Source organism: Podarcis erhardii, assembly GCF_964252035.2.
Source record: "Podarcis erhardii genome assembly, chromosome: 4".
Classification (NCBI taxonomy): Eukaryota; Metazoa; Chordata; class Lepidosauria; order Squamata; family Lacertidae; genus Podarcis; species Podarcis erhardii.
This window is the reverse complement of record NC_138508.1, coordinates 98,118,479-98,141,685: the sequence shown is the minus strand read 5'-3', so window position 1 is coordinate 98,141,685 and position 23,207 is coordinate 98,118,479. Positions and strand designations below refer to the sequence as shown.

Below are 23,207 nucleotides of genomic sequence, written 5' to 3'. Positions count from 1 at the left end.
GCTTCCTAATTCATTACTGTTTCTCGGAGATCTTGCTGAGATCTTCCTTCTCTTCTGTCATAATTGTAGGTGCGGGTATCCACCGTCTTCCTTAATTATTTTTCCATCCACGTCAGCCTCCATTTTCCCGAAGACATAATTCACATTAATTAGAGTGTTTTATTAGCCCACCTTAATCTATGGATTCTTTTTGCGGCATGATGGGTGGCTGACTTCATTGTTTCCCACCCCACCCACAACAGGCAACATGCAAACAACATTGCAAAGAGATAGCTGCTAAATAATCCGGGGGGGGGGGGCTGGGTAACAGCCACAATGCTGCGCCTGAGGGAGTTTGTGGTGTCGGCTCAGCCTTCATTTCTGTCAGTGGCAGGTACAAATTTCTACGTGCATCAGCTTTGCTCTTCCACGTATGGTATAAATGGAATGGAATGATGATATTATTCTACATTATTCCAGCTTGCACCTGGAAATTAATGGACCCTGAAAAGGATTGCGACAAGATAATGTAATGCCATCTTCCAGGGATACCAGAGGATAGGTGTTTTAAAGTTATTCACAAAGAGTGAAGCATAACTAGGCTGGAGCTCTGTTTTATCTTTTGTGAAACAAACCCCAAAGAGCATTCCCCCCAGGTCAAACAATTGTCATGTGAAACCAATTGGCCTCCAATAGCTGACCATAAAATTCCAGTCACCTGTTTCTCTTTTTGAAATTCAAGCCAATGTTTTAAAGAGAGTGGCTGTGTATACATAAAAGACATCCAAAATTACTACAGGATTTTCCCCCAGTAATAAATGGGGAATGTATAATGAGAGAGGCATTTCCTGAGGTCCAGAGCCCACTTGTAAAGTTATATGTCCCTGCTTACTCCCCAGAAATGCACTGCCAGGAAATTATCCACCTGGAGAGTGAATCTTTATGTATCCTCTATTCTGTCATCTTATTGACCTCATCATTGCTTTGTCAAATTCATCTGTGCCAAATGCTGCTGTCACAGAGGTTTGTAAAATTTTACTGCATCATAAACGGGAGTCCGTGGGTGTGTATGGACTATCAAGTATAATACATTAATACGAGCTAATATCTCCAAAACAAGCTAAGAATGTGGATTCCCACATCTGCATTTTATAAAAAAAATTAAACCCAGCCTTTACACATTATATACACAGTACCTATTAAAAAAAGTAAACATCACTATTTCAACTGTGGAACAATTTGCTGTGTTTCATGTTCTTGTTTTTTCAGTTTCAAAGAGGTCACCCTATCCTCTTGATTATTTATTTACTAATTATTTCAAGAATGTTCCCCTAGGAAGTGTTGCCCTTCTTCTGAATTGTGTTTGGGCACCAGACAGATCTGCATGCATGCTGATGTTGGTGTGGCATTATGACACCATCACATCAACAGGGCTGGGGAACGGCCATTTTCATAAAAGGGAAAAGTTGAAGGGGAGAAAAGGAACATCTGGAAAACTACCAACTGGTTAGTCTGACTCTGATACAACAGGTGAGTTGTATATGGGGCAGTGTGGACAGCCACCTCCGGCAGTTGGGTTTGGGCAGGATTATTGTTCTATAATGGGACGTGGGTGGCGATGTGGTGTAAACCACAGAGCCTAGGGCTTGCTGATCAGACGTTCAGCAGTTTGAATCCCTGTGACGGGGTGAGCTCCCGTTGCTCGGTCCCAGCTCCTGCCAACCTAGCAGTTCGAAAGCACGTCAAAGTGCAAGTAGATAAATAGGTACCACTCCGGCGGGAAGGTAAACGGTGTTTCCGTGCGCTGCTCTGGTTTTGCCAGAAGCAGCTTAGTCATGCTGGCCACATGACCCGGAAAAACTGTCTGTGGACAAACGTCGGCTCCCTCGGCCAGTAAAGCAAGAAGAGTGCCGCAACCCAAGAGTCGTTCGTGACTGGACTTAACTGTCAGGGGTCCTTTAGCTTTTTGCCTTTTTATTTTTCTGTAAATAGAAAATAGAGGTGCTGGAACTGAGTTCTGACAAGTTCTGGCTGGAAAAAAGCGCCCTGGTTTGGGCCATCATGGAAGGGGAATATTGACTATATTGGGTATTTATTCCCAGAGAAAGGCAATTGTGGAATAACCGGTTTTTGGGTGGTTTCCTTTAAAAAAAAAAAAAAAAGCTCAACAATTTGGATTTTTACTTTTTGAAATATGGCAACCCTAAGCCTTGGGTACTATGCACTTTGTATTGGAAAGGGGAGTTGTTTACTGTTTTGCCTCAAGCACCAAAATGTCTTGGGATGGTACAGTGTTGCGCATGAAGTCTCTGCCGCTTTAACAATGTTTTTCCTGTACCATTCAAGACAAGTGGTCACCTACTTCCTGATTTCCCCCGGTTATGTTTCTGTGGCCAAAGCTCTCTAAGCCAAGGACAGAAATTGCTATCTTGATTACACCCAGCATGCGATAAAATCAACATCAATTGTAAAATTCATTGGAATGTATCTGCTATAATCATACAGTAATAATCTCCAGGGAAATAGAGAGCTTTCTTCTTTGAGATATTTTTGAGTGTGCTCTTGTTTGAGTTCAAGCACTTAGAAAATAAGCCATTTATCTTATTAAGCCATGTAGCTCCCACAAATGTCACATAAAAATGTAATAGGGAAAAACAGATGTTGCATTACAGAAAATGATAGTGAAACTTATTCACATTAAAAATTGTAGGAAATAACCTAGGCTTCCACAGCCTCGTTTAACTGCACTGTGGATGAGAGCTTTGCTCTGTTCTGTGTTTGTGAATCGTACAAAGTGAGTCCCCCCCCCTCTCTTTCTTTCAGAGGGAGCATGCTTGTTTTCTCCTCCTGTGGAGGGTAGGACTCGAACCAATGGCTTCAAGTTACAAGAAAGGAGATTCCAACTAAACATAAGGGAAAAACTTTCTGACAGTAAGAGCTGTTTGACAGTAGAACAGACTCCCACAAGAGATGATGGACTCTCCTTCCTTGGAGGTTTGTAAGCAGAGGATGGGTGATCATCCATCATGGATGCTTTAGCTTAGATTCCTGCATCACAGGGGTTGGACTAGATGATCCTTGGGTCCCTCCCAACTCTAAAATTCTATGATTTTATGAACCATCTCAATTTAAGGATTATTCTTCCTCAGAGACAGGTGCACTGCATTCCCTCAAAACCAAGTACCATTTCAAGAAGGACACTGACAAACTGGAACGTGTCCAGAGAAGGGCAACCAAAATGGTCAAAGGCCTGGAAACGATGCCTTATGAGGAACGGCTAAGGGAGCTGGGCATGTTTAGCCTGGAGAAGAGGAGGTTAAGGGGTGACATGATAGCCATGTTCAAATATATAAAAGGATGTCACATAGAGGAGGGAGAAAGGTTGTTTTCTGCTGCTCCAGAGAAGCGGACATGGAGCAATGGTTCCAAACTACAAGAAAGAAGATTCCACCTAAACATTAGGAAGAACTTCCTGACAGTAAGAGCTGTTCGACAGTGGAATTTGCTGCCAAGGAGTGTGGTGGAGTCTCCTTCTTTGGAGGTCTTTAAGCAGAGGCTTGACAACCATATGTCAGGAGTGCTCTGATGGTGTTTCCTGCTTGGCAGGGGGTTGGACTCGATGGCCCTTGTGGTCTCTTCCAACTCTATGATTCTATGATTCTTAAAGATGTTGCAGAGCTCCAGAACAACACGGGTTGGCTCAAGTCCTAGGTGATTCTGTTCCCACAGACAAAAATTTAAATCTTCCCACTTCCAGATTTTGGTGTGTGTGTTCATGCAATGCCTTAAAATAAAATGTGATGAAAATGATGTATAGATGGTATATTACACCCGTCAAATTAGCTAAAATGTATAAAGTTAGTAATAAATGTTGGAAATGTAAAGAAAAAGAAGGAACATTTTATCATATGTGGTGGGAATGAAAAAAAGTGAAAAGCTTCTGGGAGATGATATATAATGAGATGAAAAAAATGTTGAAATATACATTTATAAAGAAACCAGAAGCATTCTTATTGGGCATTGTAGGAGGTGATATAAATAGAAAGGAATGTAAGCTGTTCTTATATGCAACAACGGCAGCAAGAATGTTATTGGCCCAAAAATGGAAGCAAGAAGAATTACCGACGAAAGAAGAATGGAGGATGAAATTAATAGACTATGCAGAATTGGATAAACTAACAGGAAAGATCCGAAATCGGCAGGACCAGAAATTCACAGAAGACTGGAGTAAGTTTACAGATTATTTGAAAAGTATTTGTGATGACCAGACTACGTTCATAGGTTTGCAAGAAGTTTTGTGAGGAGTATTATTGGAATTATTGCAAAAATGGATAAGGGGGAGAAGGGTTAGTTAAGACAATTAAAGGTAATAAGAATTTAAGAAATGCATAAGAAGTGGTTAAAACGGTGAATCATCAGAGGTGCTGAGGGAAGTCCAAAAAAAGATTGTATAAATGATGAAGTTTTGTGGTATGTATTATAATTAATATTTTAAAATTAATAAAAATTATTATTTGAAAAAAAGATTTTGGTGTGTGTTGGGGGGAGAGTTGTGCAACTTATGAGATTGCCATGACCAGCAAAAGGCGTAAGCAGGCTCAACGTACTGCTAGGAAAGAGCCCCACTGGTTCCACCTGTCCCCTGACTAGGCCTGGGTTGGGTTGCCACCATCACCTCCCTGGCACTGCCACTTGTCCCACTTGAAACCCCTGGCTTTGCAGGACGCTGAACATTGTGGGAAATATATGAAAGATTCGGACCCTCCTTCCAGATGGGCTTGCCTGGTGATGCCAGTGCCCTAGGACAGGAAGCTGTTGGCCCAATGTTGTATTTTCCACAGTGCCCAGTGTTTAGTATTCCTAAAGCCACTTCCGTCGTAGAAAGGAGGTGGGGTTGCGGGCTCTCAGCCTCCGTGCGATTGAGGGAATCCCGATCGCATCATCGGCTGGCCTGCGGGGCGTGGCCTGCTCCATTTAACGCAGGGACGGCCTGGGATCTCCCTCTTTGCCGCCTCCAGCTGCTCCGGTTTCCCACCTTCCCGCCCTTTAAGGTTTCTTCGTCTTTGACCTTGCTATGGACCTCGGTTGGTCGCCGTTAAGGGGCCTGGTAGGAATTTTCCCACTTGGCAAATTGGCACCAGCCACTTGGTTTTTTGCCTACCTCGTAGCAAATCGTCACAACTTCCTTGGTATTGGCGGTTAGGCATTGGTATTGGTATTGTTATGTAGATGGAAGGGGGGAGGAAGCGCCATCACCTGCCCCGCATATTGAAGGGTAGTCCGATAAAGGATTCCTGGTGGCATGGCCCTGTCTGAAGCCTATGGAGGTGAGGGCCTAAGCCACACCCCCGAGCGGTGATACCGGGGGAATTCCTAGTTGATGTGCATCAGCAGGACTCCCCCTACTGGTAGTTAACCCTTGCCGGACTTCAAGCGAACAGGCTGAAGCCGGATAGTTGGTTAGGACCAATGCCTAAGCCAATACTGCTCATCACCTGTAACCAATAAAGTTGTGGCCATATTTAGCCCATTAACCTTAAATATCTGTGTCATGTGTCTTTATTTCCACTGGGGGTGGGGGGGCTCGCCATGCAATGCAGGGCTCCCATGTCAAGTGCAAAGATTCATTGGTGGCTGTGGTGCCACCCCAGATTGTGTCACTAGAGGGCCCAACTGGGCAGACCATACATTCTCCATCCCTACTGTGTACACTTATTAGTTAAAAATAAATAAATAGCTACATTGATGTCTCAACTCTTCCTTATGTGGTAGTGGCCCAAAGGGCCACAATGAATGTGATAATGTGAACCCCTATAAATCCTTGAATATGGCCCCAACAGAGAAGTTAAGGTAACCTGTTGCTTTAAGAAACTAATGATTTTGCAAGATGCCGTCCCCCACTGGGACAGAAGGACAGCTAAGACGTAAATCACGGAGATACAGCTCATAAGCTAGAACATAAGTTGATACATGGTGCAAAGGGCTACACGTAACACAGGTTCCCAACATGCACACTAACACAATGTTAGTTTGATCACGGTGAGAATCAAAGTTTAGTTTGCAACACTTATTGCGCATGTGTATTAAACATGAAATGAGGTAATGATGTACATGACTGGTGAAAATTCAAATCCTTTGTTTGAAATGTTATAAATACCACCGCCCTGACCCTTGGGCGGGTTGCAGTTTTCCGTAAAGATTCGACTGTAACCTATTGCTTTGCAATAAACAACAACGGACTCCTAACTCCTCTTGTCTCTGAGTTTTATTGGCGTAAACTCAGAAGATAAACCATTTTTGGCTTACAACACTACGATGACACCAGTAGAGTACATATTTTATCCTAGCAGAGGGGAAAGAAGCATTTAAAAATATTCTATGCCAGTTTGCCAGGTCACATGACCAAGCTGAATGAGTTTGGGATCCAGTCTAATCCCCACTTGCCATAGAATTGCTCCCTTGAATGCTTTCACTTGGTAGAATAGACCATACTGCCCAGGCTGGTGCCAAGCCCCTATCTCTCATGTCCATTTGTGAAGGTTAACCAATTTCACAGAATACCAGAAGCATACAAGTTATTATATTGATTGAGAATAAATTGTAAACTGGCTGTTTGCAAGAATAATGGTAACTTGTATCACAATTACCAAAGCATCAGATAAAACTCTGATAAATGAAACTTAGGTTTTCATGAATCAAGAGAAAGTTATCTCACAGTATCAACGTAAATCTGGCAACACAAAGATGGCACTAATAGTGCAGTCGTAAGATTGCAATAACACTTCAGAGGTTACATTTGCCATGAGCATTTAAAAGGTCAGTTAACAATAGAAAACATATTTTCAATGTAAACTTAATTAAGAAAGGGGTTGGCCAAATCTAAGGCAGATCATACATTAATAGGTAAGTGCAGACAAGGTTTCCCCTTAGAAATCACAGAGGCAACTGTATGAAAGTGGCACTGATAGTTGTTCTTAGAGGTTAAATTGATGATTTAGAGTGCTAAAACCACAACAGCTGTCAGCAATAAGACAAAATTCACCTTATTTCTCAGTCATAGTTAATATACACATTAAACACATGCTTTGAAAACCACAGACTTACAACTACTGCCTCTTTCACAAATCAGTCCCCCAGGGACCCTAATCCAGATTAAGATTATGAGACAGGGGTGTGGAGGAGTGCTTAACCCTTTTCCTCCTTGCAGCATTTCCCTGTTGAGAATTACATATTCAGGTAGGCAGCCATATTGGTCTGTCGTAATAAATAACAATGGTGAAAGATATATTTTTTTAATTTATTGAAAGATGTTCCAGTAGCACCTTAAAGACCAACTAAGTATAAGCTTTCTAGGTATGAGCTTTCGTATGTATACACACTTCTTTAGATACTCTGAAGCAGAGGCTGCTACAACCTTATAAGTGTTGATGACTGTTAATGATGGCAGTTGGTTCCACAGGGAAGGGCAAGGGATTTTTAAAGGGATAAAAAGGTAAAGGAACCCCGTACCGTTAGGCCCAGTCGCAGACGACTCTGGGGTTGCGGCACTCATCTCACGTTATTGGCCAAGGGAGCCGGCATACAGCTTTCCAGGTCATGTGGCCAGCATGGCTGAGCCACTTCTGGCGAGCCAGAGCAGCGCACGGATAGATGACCAAAATTAGCTTTAGCATGTATAATAGGTCATGAATCCAATATCTCTATTCAGACCAGGTTTTTAGTTTGGTAATGAGTTATAATTCAGCAATTTCTCTTGTTGAGAATTGTTCCTGATGCTGTTATTGTTGGAGAGAGAGGTTTGGAAGAGAGATTCCTACCCTCCGGTAACAGAGTTAAGCACAATGGTGATTCCTCCAAGCACATTAAAACTTGGTTAGATTTACATGTGCCCTCATCTAAATTTAAACAAATGTTTCCTGCAAAAATACTTAGTATAGAATAAATCATAGACACTTAGCTTTGCAAACAAGTGAATCTTTTACTCACCGTTTCCAGAAGTCACAGCAAACAAGCTCCTCTTCTCTTCCTGAACCAGAAGAGGGCCGAAATGGGTGGAACAGTCTCTGATTGCTTGGGGAAAGCCCTGGAGAGGAGAGGAATTAAGATACCTTTGAGGAGGCAGAGACTTTCAGTTTCAGCAACTGATTGATGGGTTCAGTTACAGATAGGTAGCCGTGTTGGTCTGCCATAGTCAAAACAAAACAAATTCCTTCCAGTAGCACCTTAAAGACCAACTAAGTCAGTTCTTGGTATGAGCTTTTGTGCATGCACACGAAAGCTCATACCAAGAACTGACTTAGTTGGTCTTTAAGGTGCTACTGGAAGGAATTTGTTTTGTTTTGATTGATGGGTTGACTGCTGTGGGTGAACTGCTGTGCTCCTTAGGCATGATACTCTGCCAAATCTGTGAAGATCATGTTTTTGCTAATAAAGAGTTAACTCCAACTTTGAACGGTGTGATTTACTGCTGGCACACTTTTCATAGCTGTCAACTTTCAGATTTGAAAATAAGGGATCAGCAGCCTCACCTGTCCCGGGGACAGTCTAAGGGATATCTAACAATCTGGGATAGCAGCAGAAAGCAGTGGGAAACGGCACTGGAATAAGGGAATTTCCCGCAAAAAAAGGGAAGGTTGAGAGCTATGACTTTTTGACACTGTCAAGCTGCAGCTTGGGGCCACCAAACGTTGGTCCTGCATCAGTGGCGCATCTCTCTGCCCACAGAGGCGGACAAGAGAGGGGGTCTGCGCAGCATCCTAATCTCCCCCAGTCAACACCAGGGGGGGCTGCATTTTAAGTGGGGCTCCCAATGATCAGTAGACTGTAACATCTAATCTAGATTACTTTCCTTTTTATATAGTACTTGTGGGTGTGGCTCTCATACACTTTCATATTCTATATCCCTCACACACACACCCGCTCCATGTTCTCTATTTCACCCATAAAACTGCCTGCCATTTGGTAATTTGAAGGAAAAAAGGCAATGTAAACAAGCATACACATGTCTATAATTGGAATAATTCATTCGGATCATAGCATGTGCATTTTCACTGCTCTTTTGAGTCTGATTGCAAAATTATGGGTGGGAGTGTTGGGGGTGTGACTCTGAATTCTAGGTCCTTTTATCCCTTAAAAGAGAGAGAGAGGGAGAGAGAGAGATTCCAGAATAACAGGCTGAATGCTCATTCTGAGCAGCAGTCAAAGCACAATGTATTTCCTGCAGATTAAATGCTGGCTGGGAGTTGGTGGCATTGCGCAGGGCCATTAGTACCACTCAGCCATTAATTCTCCAGGAACTCATCTTTGCCAAGGTGATATCTATGAATGTTAACGGGGCAAATTTCTCCCATCCTCCAAATTACCAAATCTCTACATAGCTACATACCAAAGCTCACTCATAAACAATACCTTACTTTAGAAAATATATGTATTCCAAATAGCTCCTTTTGCAGCCATTTTCTGCCTTACTAGCTTTCTTCTCTTGTCTTGTACAGTACAGTTTTATACACTTGAATGGTCAGTCAATCCCCACCCCAAGGTGTTTGGTTATCAAGGTCAGTTAATATTTCCCCTTCATATCTCCTGTTGTGTTGGCGACAAGCTTTGCCAAGAAAAACCTTTCGAAATGTTAAAATGCCGGGGGTGGGAAATGGCTAATTTTCCATTTGCAATCAAGGTGTCAAGATTTAGTAAGGAACTTGTCTTTCCCTCTGCTTTATTTTCTTACCCTAGAAGAAAGTCAGCTATAACAGCAAAGAGCGGCTGCTATTCTGAGTTAACTTATTTCAGACTGGGCTGAACGTGCACACATCATAACCATTTTGTAAATGCTGCCAGTTCCTTGCTGGTTGTTCAGGTTTAGACGCCCCAAGATCATGATATCTAACAAAAGTGGATGGGGAAGTCAGCTTGGAGGGGGAGCGAAACCCCGAGGAACCATCTAACTGCATCCCAGTAATTCAACATTCTGCTAAGGTTAGCTAGCAACACTCTTATTTCTCATCTTGAAATGTTTACAGTGATGGGCATGTTTCTGAGTAAAGGTTAAGGAATGAACCCAGTCACAGAGGCGGAAGGATTGGTATCTCATTCCTTGCTCATGCTGGAGAAAAACATCAATTTTGACGTAGATGGGCATCCATTCTGCATTAAAGATGCAGGCAGCCAGTTTGGGGAGACAGGTGAGTAATCCAAAATGCATTGACATTGTGCACATTTCAACAGCACTCCTCAGATGCAGTGAGAGTGGTGCAGACCCACTCTGCACAGGCTTTCTGTGTTTGCTGAGCAGTTTTCCACTTAAGAAAAGCCAGAATATTGGATCTGCTCTTGCTATTCACATCCAAAGGAACAACCTCTAGAGAGTAATTATTTTTATCTACTACTACTCTTTTATGTTGGGACGCAGGTGGTGCTGTGGGTTAAACCACAGAGCCTAGGACTTGCCGATCAGAAGGTTGGCGGTTCGAATCCCCGCGACTGGGTGAGCTCCCATTGCTCGGTCCCGGCTCCTGCCAACCTAGCAGTTCAAAAGCATGTCAAAGTGCAAGTACAGTGGTACCTCGGTTACAGATAGGTAGCCGTGTTGGTCTGCCATGGTCAAAACAAAATAAAAAAATTCCTTCCAGTAGCACCTTAAAGACCAACTGAGTTAGTTCTAGGTATGAGCTTTCGTGTGCATGCACACTTCTTCAGATACACACCTTTCTTCAGATACACCTTCTTCAGATACACACAGTGGTACCTCGGGTTACATACACATCAGGTTACATACGCATCAGGTTACATACTCCGCTAACCCAGAAATAGTGCTTCAGGTTAATAACTTTGCTTCAGGATGAGAACAGAAATCGGGCTCTGGCGGCGCGGCAGCAGCAGGAGGCCTCATTAGCTTAAGTGGTGCTTCAGGTTAAGAACAGTTTCAGGTTAAGAACAGACCTCCAGAACGAATTAAATACGTAACCAGAGGTACCACTGTAGATAAATAGGTACTGCTCCAGCGGTAAGGTGAACGGCGTTTCTGTGCGCTGCTCTGGTTCACCAGAAGCAGCTTAGTCATGCTGGCCACATGACCCGGAAGCTGTACGCCGGCTTCCTCGGCCAATAAAGCGAGATGAGCACTGCAACCCCAGAGTCAGGCACAACTGGACCTAATGGTCAGGGGTCCATTTACCTTTACTACTACTCTTTTATATTAGCTGGGCTAGTGCTATTGGGTATAGAGTCCACTTAATTCTCAGTATTTTTGTAAGGGAGTGTGATGACCAACACAACGTATGCATGCAGTTCTTTTAGATAAAAAGTGCTGGTGCATTCCTTTTCTATTGCTTGTCCCTTTAGACCACATGAGAGCAGCAAGTGTGCTTACCCCGTCTTTAGGTAGGGCAGCTTTGTGGGGTGGCCGGTAAAAAAGGTAGAAAGGTAAAGGACCCCTGGATGGTTAAGCCCAGTCAAAGGTGACTATGGGGCTGTGGGGCTCATCTCGCTTTCAGGCCGAGGTAGCCGGCATTTATCCACAGACAGCTTTCCGGGTCATGGCCAGCAGGACTAAACTGCTTCTGGCACAATGGAATACCACGAAGGAAACCAGAGCGCATGGAAATGCCGTTTACCTTCCCGCTACAGCAGTACCTATTTATCTACTCACACCGGCATGCTTTCAAACTGCTAGGTTGGCAGGAGCTGGGACAGAGCAACGGGAGCTCACTCCATCGTGGGGATTCGAACCACTGACCTTCTGATCAGCAAGCCCAGGAGGCTCAGTGGTTTAGACCACAGCGCCACCAGCGTCTCTGATGTGTAAGTGTGAATGAACCACCACAGATGACACTTTCAGATCATATCAGGTCAAGCACCATATTTTTCCAAAGGGGACAGTTTCAGTGGTGTTGTCAGGGTAGGACTTTGGAACTAAGGTCCTGAGCCCCACACAGCAAAATGAGTTGCAGCAGAGGCATTCTGTCCTGTTTTGCCACCTGAGGCAACACGGGGACATGTTGCTGTATTGCCCTATCCCAACACCCTTACCTGGGAATCCAAAGAAGTGGCCAATTCACCCTGCCTTGAATAGCAGGCCCCTCCAGAATGCAGCAGGTTTGGCTTACCACAATCTGAAGTACTACATATTGCCATCTAAAGAGTCCCCCAGGTAAGACTCCTAAGTACAGAGGGAAAAATTATCTAACTGCACCATTGGACAGTTGCCCCATGTGGCAGAGAGTCATTACAGCCCTGCAATGAGAGTTCAGACGATGTGTCTGGAATGGGTGACCGAGCCCTAGGATGGATTTTTATGTGGTGGTTTTATTTTCAACCTTACCCAATCCATTCTGCCTTGCATAGGATATCCTCACCCTGTTGTGCAGATTCGAACCGCCAACCTTCTGATCGGCAAGCCCAAGAGGCTCAGTGGTTTAGACCACAGCGCCACCCACATCCTGCGGCCAGTGCCTCCCCCCTGGCAATGCAAAGCTGGAATGCTGGCAATTAGTCTTGCCGGAGCATGAACTCCAGCTCCATGCCAGCTTGCCAAAATGGCCAGTGGCAGGCTGTTGCAGATGGTAGTGCTCGTCGGGGGTGGGCCTGGGGGAACAATCAGGCTTCCCTCAGGTCCTCTCCCAGGGGATCCAAATAGCCCACACCAGCCTCCAACACCCAGGTTGTTAAGTTGTGGGCGAAGATAGCAGATGACACAGCGATTTCTCCAGAGCAGCTCTTTACTTGCAAGCTGGACAGAACTGAACAGCAAACAGCTCAGCTGGCCTGCTTTTATAGGCAGCCGGCTGTCAACATTGTAGCAACAACAACCCAGAGTTTCCCGCCTAAAATGACTGACGTGGACCTGAGTGAAAACTATCTACAGACCTGAGTGAAAACTATCTACAGTATCCCCCTGCTGGCCCAGGGTGAAACTTCACTACATAACACAGGTAATCTGAGTCTTTGTTTGGGGGGGGTGTACCCTCGCCTACATCTCCAGTAATAGGGTATCCCATTAAAGGGATCCGTGAAGGGCTCGTTTCTGTCCATATGCCCAGACAGTGGCTTGGGCCTCAGTGCTCTTAAAGGCACCGATCCTCGTGGGGATCCCCCTATTTGATGTAAGCCATAGGAATCCCCACTGCCAGTTTGACCCTGATGTCATTTCCAGCAGGTGGGCCAGAAATAAATGGTTACTGAAATATACTCGGAGTCGAGTGTGGATTTCATGCTCTTTATTCAGCTCATAGTAGTGAGGAATGGAAGTTCCCCCGAAATGTCTGCTTTATATACTTAATTTATACAATGGGCCCCACGTGATTGGCTAGTTCCGGGATTCACCCAATCAGGATGCGGATTCACTTCCACCTGGAGTTGGATTGGGTGGCTCCTGCAGACCAATCAGACTGCTGCAATTTGGATCCTATTCAATATCCTATTCAATATCCTATTCGAGCCAGAACCCGAACCCCAGACCAGGGAATACCCCAGGCCGCAATGCACACGTAGGCGGCCAGCACACCTTGAGGACTATGAATGCGACCTCCCGGGCAGGACTGGAACTTAGAGAGGAGGGGTGTTATGTACTGAGTTGAATAGGGTCCAAAATGCAGCAGTCTGATTGGTCGTAGTCTGATTGGTCCGCAGGAGCCACCCAATCCAGCTCCAGATGGAAGTGAATCCACAACCTGATTGGCCTACAGGAGAATCCTGGAATTAGCCAATCACATGCAGCCCATTGTGTAAATAATGTATATAAAGCAGATACTTTGGGGGAACTTCCATTCCTCCTCACCACTATGAGCTGAATAAAGAACATGAATTCCACTCTCGACTTCGAGTATATTTCAGTACATAACAGTTACCTATTGCCTACGCCAGGCTTCCTCAACCTCGGCTCTCCAGATGTTTGAGACCTCATTTCCCAGCATCCCTGACCACTGGTCCGGATAACTAGGGATCATGGGAGGTGTAGGCCAAAAACATCTGGCGGGCCAAGGCTGATGAAGCCTGGCCTATGCCAAACTTCTTCATCTGTAGTCAATAAAAGTTGTAGCCTGATTTGATCCCATTCAATGGTGTGGTGTCATTTTTTGGTAACACATCTGGGGTGTGGGGGTGTGCACAGCTTGGGCCTGCAAGTGGGTCAAGAAGATGTGCATTTTACAGAGGAGAGCACTGAAAAATGCATGGACATGCACTTTGCGTTACTGACACCTCCCACATTATGTATCTGAGTGCAGAAAGGTTTCTTATGAAGCAGGTCTAAGTGCCTCTCAGTTAAATGGATTGGACTACATTTGATGACTTAAAAGTCCTCCCCCTTCATAGATATTCTATTTTTCTGATGATCAATAAAGGTCCGCTTCAAGCTGATGAGATCAAGTAGCTCAGCTGGCTGCTAAAACAAGAAAGCAGAAGAAGACCAGGCTTAGTTCTCATTGGATATTAGGTTCAGGCAATGGAATTAGCTGTAAAATAGTTTCTGCTTTTTCCCCCTGAGAAAATTTCTGAGATTTTTATTTTTCAAACGCCTCAGGGGGTAGAAGTCTACTATGTAGATTTTAACCCCTGAATATTTTAAACCATTTTTGTTTGTTTGGCAGCAACCTCCCCCCCCCCCCCGGACAATGCCACAGAATGGATGCAAAGTGGCTGCCAGGCTGCCAACATGGCTGCCGCTGTCATTTGTGGTGGCAGCCGAAAGAAAGGAAGAAATAATGATTTGGTAATTCATAATCTGTCTCTGCTCAAATCCATACCTATCCCGAGTTATTTTCCAATTGGAATGAATTAATATAGCTCTGCAATTTCGGTAAAAGCAACATATACATTACAAAAAATGAACAGACTCCCAACTTTTCATTTCAATTTATAGTAATAGCATTTTCAGATTATAATCCTGTATGATCTGAGGGAAGCAGAGCCACTGTGGTTTCCTACAGATAATGTTGGACTAATTTCCTATCATCCGTTATTGGCCCTTCAGGCTAAGGATGATCAGAGTTGAACAGCATATGAAGGGCTCTACCCCAATCTGAGGCCATATTCTAGCCTATCTTTTAATATTTATTATACACACACACACACCAAATCTCAGTTGCTTTCTCATCAGATGTTCTCAAGGTGAGATATGCAAAAATATAATAATAATAAAAAAAATTATTTATACCCTGCCCTTCCTGGTTCAAAAACCAGGCTCAGGGCGGGTAACAACAAATTTAAACAATTATAAAAGCATCATCAAATACAGTATAAAAACATGAATAACAATAAAATAAAAAATCAATTAGATAATCCCCAGGGCTAGCTGGCTGAATTGGTCCTACTTGGGCCAGCGAGGAGGCCAGGGGAGAATTAGCTGTGGGGTCTCAGAGCGGGTGGTCTTCATAAAAGGGGAGAGGGAGGGAAGAGAAGGGAAAGAAGAGATCAGGCTGAATTCAAATTAAAGGCCAGGAGGAATAGCTCTGTCTTACAGGCCTGATGGAAGGAGGTTAAATCCTGCAGGGCCCTGGTCTCATGGGACACAGCATTCCAGCAGGTCGGAGCCATCACTGAGAAGGCCCTGTCCCTGGTGGAGGATAGTCTGACTTCCTTAGGGCCCGGGACCTCTAAACTACAGTGGTGCCTCGCAAGACGAAAAGAATCCGTTCCGCGAGTCTCTTTGTCTTGCGGTTTTTCTGTCTTGCGAAGCAAGCCCATTAGCGGATTAGCGCTATTAGCGGCTTAGTGGCTTAGCGGATCAGTTGATAAGCGGCTTAGCGGATCAGCTGTTAAGCGGCTTAGCGGATCAGCTGATAAGCAGCTTAGCGGATCAGCTGATAAGCGGCATAGCGGATCAGCTGATAAGCGGCTTAGCGGCTTAGAAAAAGGGGGGAGGGGGGAAAAAACGCAGGAACTCGCAAGACATTTTCGTCTTGCTAAGCAAGCCCATAGGAAATTCGTTTTGCGAAGCACCTCCAAAACGGAAAACCCTTTCGTCTAGCGGGTTTTCCGTCTTGTGAGGCATTCGTCTTGCGGGGCACCACTGTATGGTTATTCACGGACCTTAAGGTCCTCTGCAGGGCATACCAGGAGCGGCGGTCCCACAAGGGCCCTAAGCCATAAAATGTATAAACAGAAATGTTTAACTAAAAGACATGTCAGTGGCATCCAGTTTGCATATGGTTGATTTGTTGATGTGAAATATACACATTAATGATTCCTATTTTTCCCCCTGTTCTGGCTTAGTGCAAAAAATAACTCTCCATCCTTTCACAATTGTGGCTGGGCAAACCTAGCCAGATGTGCCCATCTGTATAAATATAATATTTATATATTATAAATATAAATAGTTTTTAAAAAAATTCTGGAAACATTTTTTTTGCATTCTACAATTGGCATATATAGAAATGGATAAAGTACACATAAATGTGGATTATTTTTAGAGATTTCATACTACTGGAACTTTAACAAATATCACTTTTATTTTGATGATCTTACAATTTTAAAAAGAATTGTACCAGTGATTAGTATGCGCAAATAAACTTTTAAAGTCATTTTTATTGTACTAAGTGATCAATGCTTCATAGTTGAAGAAGAGTGTCATCAGCATAGATACAGATATATTTCATAGGAGATGTATTTATGCTTCATACTTGATATAGAAAGGTACATTTTTTAAAATTGAAGAAGAGTGTCATCAGCATAGATAAAGATATATAGATATATTCAGTAGGAGACAGGTACATATAATAATTACAGCGGACAGTTAACTTATGTTCTTCAGTCCTTCTACTCGGTACAGTGAAATTATGTTGTTTTCAAATGAAAGTTTAAGTAATTTAATTTTAAAAAGTGACATCTGTTCCATGGGCTTTAATGTTTGATATTTGCCTTGAAATCTACCTGTATTTCTCATACTACAGAATCCTTCTGTGATGGCCTCGATTTTAATTTTTTATTTTATTTTAAACGGGTTTGATCTTTTTATTTGTGAAATGCTCCTAAGAGTCACAGAGCAAAAGCAACCTCATAATTTTCCTCACAGGGCTTTCCACACCCCACACATTAACAACTCATTCAATTATATCTTTATATGGTGCTGCTGTTTGTGATTATTATATCCAGGAATGATGAGGATCAGCGTAAGGTCTTTGGGCACCAGGGCATGAGATTCTGGGCCAAGATGATTTAGATTTCTAGTCCTTCATTTTGTTTTATTAATACCCAAGAAAGCATCTTGTTAACTGAACCCAATCATTTTATGGTGATGTGCATGTGATAAGCTCAAGGTGAACTCAAATGGATAAATATATCTAGGGAGCACAGCTGCAGATGCTTGAAGAAAATGATGGAGGACAGCTTCATAATGTCAAATACAAAGAAGCAAAATAATTTTATTCTGATTCAACTAAGGACTACCCCTGCTATGCATATTGCTAGCTGGATGGAGGGTTGCCTCTGCAATCTCTTTAGTATTTTAAACTCTTAACAGTGCAATCCTGTGCACATCTACTCAAAAGTAAGTCCCATTACTTAGTTTCAGGTAAATGGGCATAGGATTGCAGCCTTAGTTTTAAATCGTATTATTGCTTCACCTGGAATATTGGTTTGTATTGGATGGTGACTAATAAAATCAATAATAATACAGAATAAAGCAACAGGGTATTGTGGCACCTTAAAGAATAACAAATTTATTATAAGTTAGAGTCCACTTCATAACCATGTTTTCATATTCTGGCAAGTTCCTAAGCTTGGTCTCATGGAGAAAGCGAGAGAGAGTCCTAATGCCCAGTGAGTTGCATGCCTAGGTTGTGGATTTAAATATCCACAAATATCCATATCTACTGACAATGGTCTCCCTGGCTGCGGTTCCAGAATTGTGGCGTCACTACTGAGAAACCTGTGGGATGTAATCCACTGGGAGCAGTCAAATACAACTGGGCTGGAGCATCCTTCCTTGCATGTGACTAGAGGTGGGCATGGTCTTACCTGTCCAGGTAACAAAAAGGACAAGGCACGCAGCCATCTCTGTCTCTTTGATTTCCTCCCTCGTTGGACCAGCTTTTAGCTAGAATTGCTCTGTTGGCTCTTAGCCAACAGTGGACACTGGGATTATCTCCATATGGGATAGATCCACATGTATATACTTTGTAATTAAGTCTGCCTTCAGGGATCCAACTGTGAACTGCTAATGTGAGTAAACTTCTTTTATATACTTTACACAAGATTGTGGCGTGTTTATTCTTTTAAGAGGGGTATAAGGGAACTTACCAGGATTCTAATATTGAGAGGCTTAAACAAGCCTGCAACCAGCTATATCTACTGTGCCTTTAAAAGGGGAATGTAAAACTCTGGTAAGTTATAGAACTTGCTAGCGCAAATTAGGAAGGATAGTAATAAAAAATATATATTTTCCTGCCTCCCTGAACATTCCCACCAAAACCCATGTCCTTTACGTTTATAGTTGTTGCTCTTTACCACAGAAACAACTTGCAACCAAGGGTTCTTCAGGTACCACCTCACCCTATGTAGGTCCCTGCTCAGCAGCTGTACTCCTCAGATGGGGCATGGCTGAGAAGTGCACTTAGCTCAGCAGAACTGTTGGGATCCACGGCCTGGTAATCTAGCAAGGAGGTGGTGGTGGAGGGAGGGAGGGTCTCCATCCACAACATGCAAGTGCACGACATCATTGCCCTTGCTGATGTCAGCAGCCCTTGTCCACACCAGGAACCAGTATTCATTCTTTATTATTATTTTTACAGTGCGGGAGTGATCTGTGCTTCCATCTTAATGCAGCAAAAGGGTTGCTTCAACTACCAAAGCAAGCAGCAAGAGAAACGAGATGGTCCTATAAAACAGTGGTAGCTGACCTGTGACCCTCCAGTGTTCTTGGACTGCAACTCCCATCAGTGCCCCATTCCTCTCTGCACCATGGTTGACGGTTAGGGGTGATGGAAGTTTTAGCCCAGTAACACCCAGACTTTACACCCACATTGTAAAGGCATACAGCGAAAAAGGTTGTCCCATAAACAAGTGACAAAATGGATTGAAAGGGGCACACCGCCATTCCCAACCAAATGTGGAATAAGAGACCTGATCATTTGAAGAATAACTTAGCTTAGAATAGTGATTGTATTCTAACTTGCATTTACTGACAAACTACAAGCATTCTTTATATATATAAAAAGCATCTGCATTTACAACCCATAAATTCTTCCCAGCCCTTTAAATGAGCTCTCCATCTTCAATATATTTGAGTTCTCTATAAATCTACCATTCCTTAATCTAAATGTAATCATCTTGTAATAGACCGATTCCAGTAAAAATGCCATTAATCTTGTTTCCTTGGAAGAGAAGGAGGCAGAACGGCAAAGAAGGGAATAAAGAGAAAATTTTCTTCTAGTGTTTCACTGTGGTGTTTTTTATTTAATTTCCAAATTTAAATAGAATCATGATGAACAGCAATAAACATGGGCAAGATCCAGCGAATGGCAAGCATTTCTTGCACAGTGGAATTTAAAGATGCTCCAATTGTGCTGCATATGATTTTGTTTACTTCCACTTGGGCTCCAATGTTTCATTTGGTGTTTTAGAAGGACCACAAAATGCCGAATGAAGGCCCTTTCAAGTTACCAATTGTCTAATGCAGCTATAAACCACTGAGCCTAGGACTTGCCAATCAGAAGGTCAGCGGTTCGAATCCCCGCGACAGGGTGAACTCCCATTGCTCGGTCCCTGCTCCTGCCAACCTAGCAGTTCAAAAGCACATCAAAGTGCAAGTAGATAAATAGGTACCACTCCAGCAGGAAGCTAAACTGTGTTTCCGTGCGCAGCTCAGGTTCGCCAGAAGCGGCTTAGTCATGCTGGCCACATGACCCGGAAGCTGTATGCCAGCTCCCTCAGCCAATAAAGCGAGATGAGTGCTGCAACCCCAGAGTCGGCCACGACTGGACCTAATGGTCAGGGGTCCCTTTACCTTTACCTTAATGCAGCTTAACAATTCAGACATCTCCATTTTACAAAAATATAAAAACACTCTCTGTAGGATTCCCATTATTGTCACGAGAATAAATGTTATGTCACAACAGTGACATTATGCTTCCTCAAGTTTGTATTTCTGCAACCTCAAACAACACGTGGTTGGACTACTGTAATGGGATCTTTACGGGGCTGCCTTCAAAAATGGACCGCATGCTGCGGCTTGTGCATGTTGAGCTTAGCAACTTGTCAACATCATTTCACAGAGGTCATGAAGGCATTGCCCTGCCTGGCGATATGCTACTGGGTCAAATTCAAGGGGCTTGTCAGAAGTACACCTGGGTTCCCTTGCCCCCTTGTCAAACAGCTGTACCGGCACCGGGGCCGGATTTAGGTTTGACAAGGCCCTAAGCTACTGAAGGCAATGGGGCCCTTTACATGTCCAGCTGTCCTTTGTCAACAATAAAAGGTCGGTTTTTTGTGTTGAATATATGCTATATGGTAATTTATGGACCTAATAGGTATCTAAAGCCATTTGCACATAACAAAATAACCAGTCCATGCAGAATATAGGCACTCTATACATAGAAAGGAGCAAACCAGTGATATTTTAGGGAGCTGGTCACCACTACTGAGAAGGCCCTGTAACTTTGCTTCTTGACCGCAGACATAGGTATGAGAGATAAGTATCCTTGCAAATCCTTAGCATCTATGATTCTATGGGAAAACATCATAGGGGCCTACACAACACACAACACTGGTTTTATTTTATTTGTTTTTTATCTTATATTTTGGAAATGTACACCCAGTGGATATTTTTCCTTTAAATTTTTTTGGAGGCCCAAAGAGAGTGGGGCCCAATCTATAGCTTGTTTAGCTTATATGTAAATCTGGCACTGATGTATCGGTACCTCCAAAGCTGGGAAAGACCAGGGACCAGAAATGCAGAAAGTTTGCTTTTCTGTGCTCCTCCAGCAATTTCCTCCATGCCCGTGGGGACTGAGTCTGCTCTGCCCCTTTCCCTTCTACTTCTCTGCCTCCCTCCCTTTCCCCTCCTGCTGCAACTCTCACCGGCTCTCTCTGCCTTTCTTCCCTCTGAGTCATGCTGGGCGCTCCGGTCAGACTTCTAATCACACCACCAAACTGGAGAGGGAGCCCTGCAAGGCTGCTGCAACGGCCCATGCCAGTGGCCAGATTCCGCCACCAAACTGCCCGGGGCTTCATCCAGCCACCCAGAGCAACAGAGGAGCGGCCTGGGGGTGGCCACAAATGGGTGGGCTCCTAGCCCCTGTGAGCCAGAGTGGAGACTGCAAGCCTAGCCATTGCTGCCACCTGGAGCTCAGGAGCTTCACCCGCATCACAAAAGACAGGATTCTAAAACCCTCCAATGACATTTGCTGGCAGATGGCAGGCAGCCAATCCCTGCTGTGATAGGGCCAGCATTGTGATTCGCCAGTTACAGCATAAGACGACCTATCACAGGTGGGGAGGTGTGTTGCCTGGGCTGAGTGTCTCTGTTTGCCATCCCTCTTGATGTTACAATAAATCCTTTTTGAGCTGAAATCTGGTCTTGGGTCATGGCTGAGCCCACCTACATTTCAGAGAGGCATGGTTTTTGTGCCCTCCTGGACCTGCACCCTTGACAGGGGCCCACCTGGTTAACCTCTAGGTATGCCCCTTCACGTGATTACTTAAAAAGCCCTAAACAACTTGGGACCTAAATACTTCAAGGAGCATCTTCATGTGAATCAACCTGCCTCTGAGTTCAGATCATGAGATCCCTTTTGCGGCAATCTACAAGAGGGACCTCTCTGCAGTCGCAGCCTCCCTCTGGAATGTCTGCCCCTCGGATACTTACAGCTGACTCTGACTGTTGAGTTTTCGTTGTCAGCTAAAAGCATATTTATTTGCTCAGGCAATTTGCTTTTTGCTATGTTTGTTGTTCGAGTTGTTAAAAACACACACAACAACCTGGCCTTTGATCTGATCTTTATGTAATTGTTATTTTTATTTTATTTTCTATTATTTTCTATTTGCTTTGTTGCACTCCACCCTGAGATTGCTAGTCAGTGAAGGGTTGGTTTAAAATGTTCTTAAATAAATAAGCACTTGACTGCATCTAGCCAACAATGATAGTAGTGGTGATTTGGATTGCAGAGTACAAACCAATTTGTGCAATCAACATCAGTAAACAAATGAAAAAAAGCTTGTGTGTCCTCAGCAACAACAATCACATCATTCCTTTCCTTTTCCTCTACAAAATTCTTATGAGATTCCCATCTCACTTACCTCTGATGTGCTTCCAAAGATCCCCCAGAAAAGTTCCTTTTCAAAGAGCAGAGACGTTTGAGAAAGGAGAATGTTTAGTTATTTAATTAGTTAGTTAGTTATTACATTTATATCCAAGGAGCGCAAGGTGGAATACACAGGTCTCTACCTCTCCATGTTATTCCCACCACAGCCCTGTGAGGTAGGTTAGGTGAGTGAGTGAGTGAGTGAGTGAGTGAGTGAATGAGTGACTGGTGCAAGCCCACCCAGTGAGCTTCACGATTGAGTCGGCATTCAAACCCTGGACTCCCAGGTCCTAGTCCGACACTACACCACACTATTCGTTTCTTGGAAGATCACCAGCGCCAAAGCAATGATTCTTCAACATCAACTTCATTGGACTGGCCATGTTGTTTGGATGCCCAATTATCATCTTCCAAAGCAACTACTCTATTCCAAACTTAAAAATCGATAGCGTAATGCTGGTGGTCAACAAAAGAGGTTTAAAAACTCTCTCAAGGTAAATCTTTTAAAAATGTAGTATAAACACCGACAACTGGGAAACGCTGGCCCTCAAGTGCTCCAATTGGAGAACATGGGCTTTGAAGATGCTAAAACTCAGGACAAAAGGGAGAAACATGCTAAGAGGAAGGCACAATTGGCAAACCCTCACCATGATCAACTCCTGCCCAGAAACCTATGTCCCCACTGTGGAAGGAAGTGTGGATCCAGAACTGGCCTCCACAGTAACTTATGGACTTACTGTTAAAACCGTGTTTATGGAAGACAATATTACTTTGACTGATCGCCAAAGAAGAAAGAAGAAGAAGAATAGCCAAATCCTTAGCGTTCATAGTGGAGAAGTGTTCTCATTACCTCAAGGGCATTTATTTCTAGAGTGGTTTTTTTATTCTTCAGCCCTTTTACTTTATTTTAAAAGGACTTTGGTTTTGAGCCTGGTCTGACCAATGCTGAATTGACCAAATGATTGTTGTTCGCTTTAGCCAGCCAAGTAGCCA

The 23,207-nt window shown here is 43.6% G+C and overlaps 1 protein-coding gene across 1 annotated transcript in view; it reads right to left on the bottom strand.

Moving 5' to 3' along the window:
* The window catches only part of LOC309339859 (uncharacterized protein), a 42,290-nt gene extending 21,040 nt beyond the window's left edge, over positions 1–21,250 (bottom strand). The window contains exons 1-2 of the mRNA XM_081858389.1: positions 20,992–21,250; positions 7,966–8,062 (exon numbers count right to left, since the gene is read on the bottom strand). Coding sequence (XP_081714515.1) covers positions 7,966–8,062; positions 20,992–21,144 — 250 coding nt within the window. The 5' untranslated portion in view covers positions 21,145–21,250. The remainder of the gene's footprint in view (positions 1–7,965; positions 8,063–20,991) is intronic.
* Positions 21,251–23,207: the final 1,957 nt, after the last annotated feature.